This window comes from Danio rerio, chromosome 13 (genome assembly GCF_049306965.1).
Source record: "Danio rerio strain Tuebingen ecotype United States chromosome 13, GRCz12tu, whole genome shotgun sequence".
NCBI lineage: Eukaryota > Metazoa > Chordata > Actinopteri > Cypriniformes > Danionidae > Danio > Danio rerio.
The window spans coordinates 12,093,145-12,095,922 of record NC_133188.1 but is presented as its reverse complement, the minus strand read 5'-3'; the positions used below and the strand labels follow the sequence as shown (position 1 = coordinate 12,095,922).

Below are 2,778 nucleotides of genomic sequence, written 5' to 3'. Positions count from 1 at the left end.
ATGTAATAATCAAAAACCCTTTTATCCTGCTATATGATTGAATTAAAACACTATACAAACATCATAAAGCAAAGCACTAATAAAAAAGCCCTTAAAACCGCTTTTTTACTTGAAACCTTCAAGATCTTGTAATTTTACTAGGCTCTTCTCTGTTAGTATGTGTATATACACATTGTCTTGTACATGTTTTGTTCTGTATACCCCTGACATTTTATTTTTATTATTTTCTTTGTGTGTGTATTTTTCCCCCTCCATTTATTTTTGTATTCTAAATGTTGTCCTTTAAGCATTAATAAAATAAATAAACAAATAAATAACTGTAATTATTGTATTAGCGCCTCCTATTGGCCAAAAGTGATCAGAAATCCTTACTAGTGAAAAAATATACAGTATTTGCAGCACTTGGGAGGGGGTCGTTTGATAAGCTCAGTGAGCAACAGCAGTGGTCTGAAGCTGAAAAGATCATGTGATGCCATTCAGGAAGTTTCTCATTCTCAGAAAGCTGAACTAAAGCAAAAAAAAAAAAAAAAAAAAAAAAACACTGACTTATATGCTTTGTCTAAAGTTCAAAGCTTTTTAATTTTATATAGCTGTAATGCTAATCACAATATAATCATTTTCTCTAAAACAGTTTTTTGTTGCACAATTGTCACCTATTTGCACTTGCCAGATAGCAATGTATGTCTGTATGAGAAGATTTCCCAGTTGAAGAAGCCTGTGTGGTGGTAAGCTTAACTAATAATCACAGCTTGACTAGATCATGTGCTTTGTCATTTATCTGAGAGTGGTTTTAAAGCTTTTGAAATTAAAATGTGCAATGTTTATTTTGCTAGTGCACATTCATATTCTTTAGGTGAGCAGTTAATCAGTTAATCTAGTGAAAAAACAAAGTTTGTTTTGGTAATCATCAAATCAAATTGTGACCATTTGCTTACATGTTTATTGTGTCGCTCCACAATAATGACTTCAGCCACAATTTTCTCAACCTCTCCCCTCTTACCGTTAGTTTGCTATGAGGGAATGCTTCACAAAAAGGAAAACCCACCCTCTACTCTAGTCTGTTTCAGTTGGCAGTACTGTACATCAATCTAATGAAATGAAAGTCTCAGCAACTTCACATTCACGCAAACTTTATTTCAGTATGTAGATGTACTTTGAAGATTACCAAAACAAAATTCTTATTTCACTAAATTAACTCGCTCAGATTAATGATTCACATTAGCAATAACAATGTGAGCTAGTGTAGCCCCGCTGGTCCTACACCACCCTACTCACTCCGAGCTGGGATTTAACCGGTGACCTTCCGTATAGGAGTCGGTTGCTCTAACAAGGAAGCTGAAGACCATGGCCTCTAGTGTCTCTTGCTAGAGCACCATTAGAGGTCAGAGGAGTGAGGTTTACCTTCACAGCACTTCACTAGCTGGCCTCCGTAACACTCACTCCACTCCGATCCAGGTCACGACACCAATGTAGCCCCTCCTGTCCTACACCACCTAAACCGCTCTGAGCTGGGATTGAACGGGTGACCTTCCGCATGGGAGTCGGTTGCTCTAGCAAGGAGGCTAAAAACCATTGCCTCTAGCGACTGTTAGAGGAGTGAGGTTTACCTACACAGCACTTCCCTAGCTGGCCTTCATTAGCAAAATAAAAATAGTACATTTTGCAGACTTTTACTCTAAATTGTTTTGTAACAATCCATTTTAATCTTAGTCCTAAAGCCTGATGTCGTCGTATCAGATCCGGGAGTATCGGGATGCCGATTACGCAGACATGAGGTTGATTTACTCCACTGGCTTCAGAGAGCACGCTGGGACAGTGTATCTTCAGGCCCTGCAATGGGCTCAAGCTCTGCTCTGTGGAGTTTTTCTGCTCCTCCAAGTCTTCTTCGTATCATTCCTGACCTGCATTGTGAGTATTGGAGGAGTTTTGCTGGTTATTCGGATCTTAGTGCAGTATTTTTTCAAACAGGGAATTCAGCTTGGGCTCAGCGAGGATCTGTTGGACATCAGGAGCTCCTACATGCAGACTGGGTGCAAGAGCTGCTTTTGGGTTGCCGAAGAGAAAGGGTCTATTGTCGGGACGGTGGGCATTTTGCCCTGTGTGGAGGAGCCAGGTGCCTGGGAACTGAAAAGGATCTCTGTGAAATGGGAGTTTCGGGGCCGTGGCGTCGCAAAAGCTCTTTGTAAAGCAGCCTTGGAATTTGTTGCCAGACATAATGTGAGGAGAGTGGTGCTTTTCACCTCCATGGTCCAAACTGATGCTCACAAGCTGTACAACACCATTGGGTTCCAAAAGGAAGAGGAGTTTGTGTGGCCGTCACTTCCTGGCAGGTTGATCGAGTTTATTGTGTTTAAATATGCACACAGGAACAGTACCGTGATCTCATTCTGAAAAAGGAAATAAGAATAAAAATGATGTATTCATGTCATATTTTTTATTTTTGTTTAGAAATTATATATATATATATATATATATATATATATATATATATATATATATATATATATATATATATATATATATATATATATATTAATTTTGCTACAAAATACAAAATACTTAAAGCTCAATATCTCAAAATCACTTAGCATGCAGATATAATGGTATGCATTGTGTATTGGGCCTGTTTTGTTTACCCTGTATATTCTCTCCCCGGCTTTCATTTTCAATAAATATAAAGTTTTCTTCCATCTTTATGGGGATGACGGCTTACAACCACTGCTAACCTGTTTAGAGGAGCTCAAACTTTGGCTCTCAAGCCATTTTTAAAATTTAAAT

The 2,778-nt window shown here is 38.3% G+C and overlaps 1 protein-coding gene across 1 annotated transcript; it reads left to right on the top strand.

Moving 5' to 3' along the window:
- The first annotated feature begins 449 nt into the window (after positions 1–449).
- On the top strand, positions 450–2,427 carry LOC100150906 (probable N-acetyltransferase family 8 member 5). The gene is made up of 2 exons (XM_021480942.3): positions 450–725; positions 1,711–2,427. The coding sequence occupies exon 2, from the start codon at positions 1,723–1,725 to the stop codon at positions 2,389–2,391; it is 669 nt and encodes a 222-aa protein (XP_021336617.1). The 5' UTR covers positions 450–725; positions 1,711–1,722; the 3' UTR covers positions 2,392–2,427.
- Positions 2,428–2,778: the final 351 nt, after the last annotated feature.

Excerpts from the sequence above, each read along its gene's own strand:
- LOC100150906 (XM_021480942.3), top strand. The coding sequence starts at position 1,723 with ATGTCGTCGTATCAGATCCGGGAGTATCGGGATGCCGATTACGCAGAC.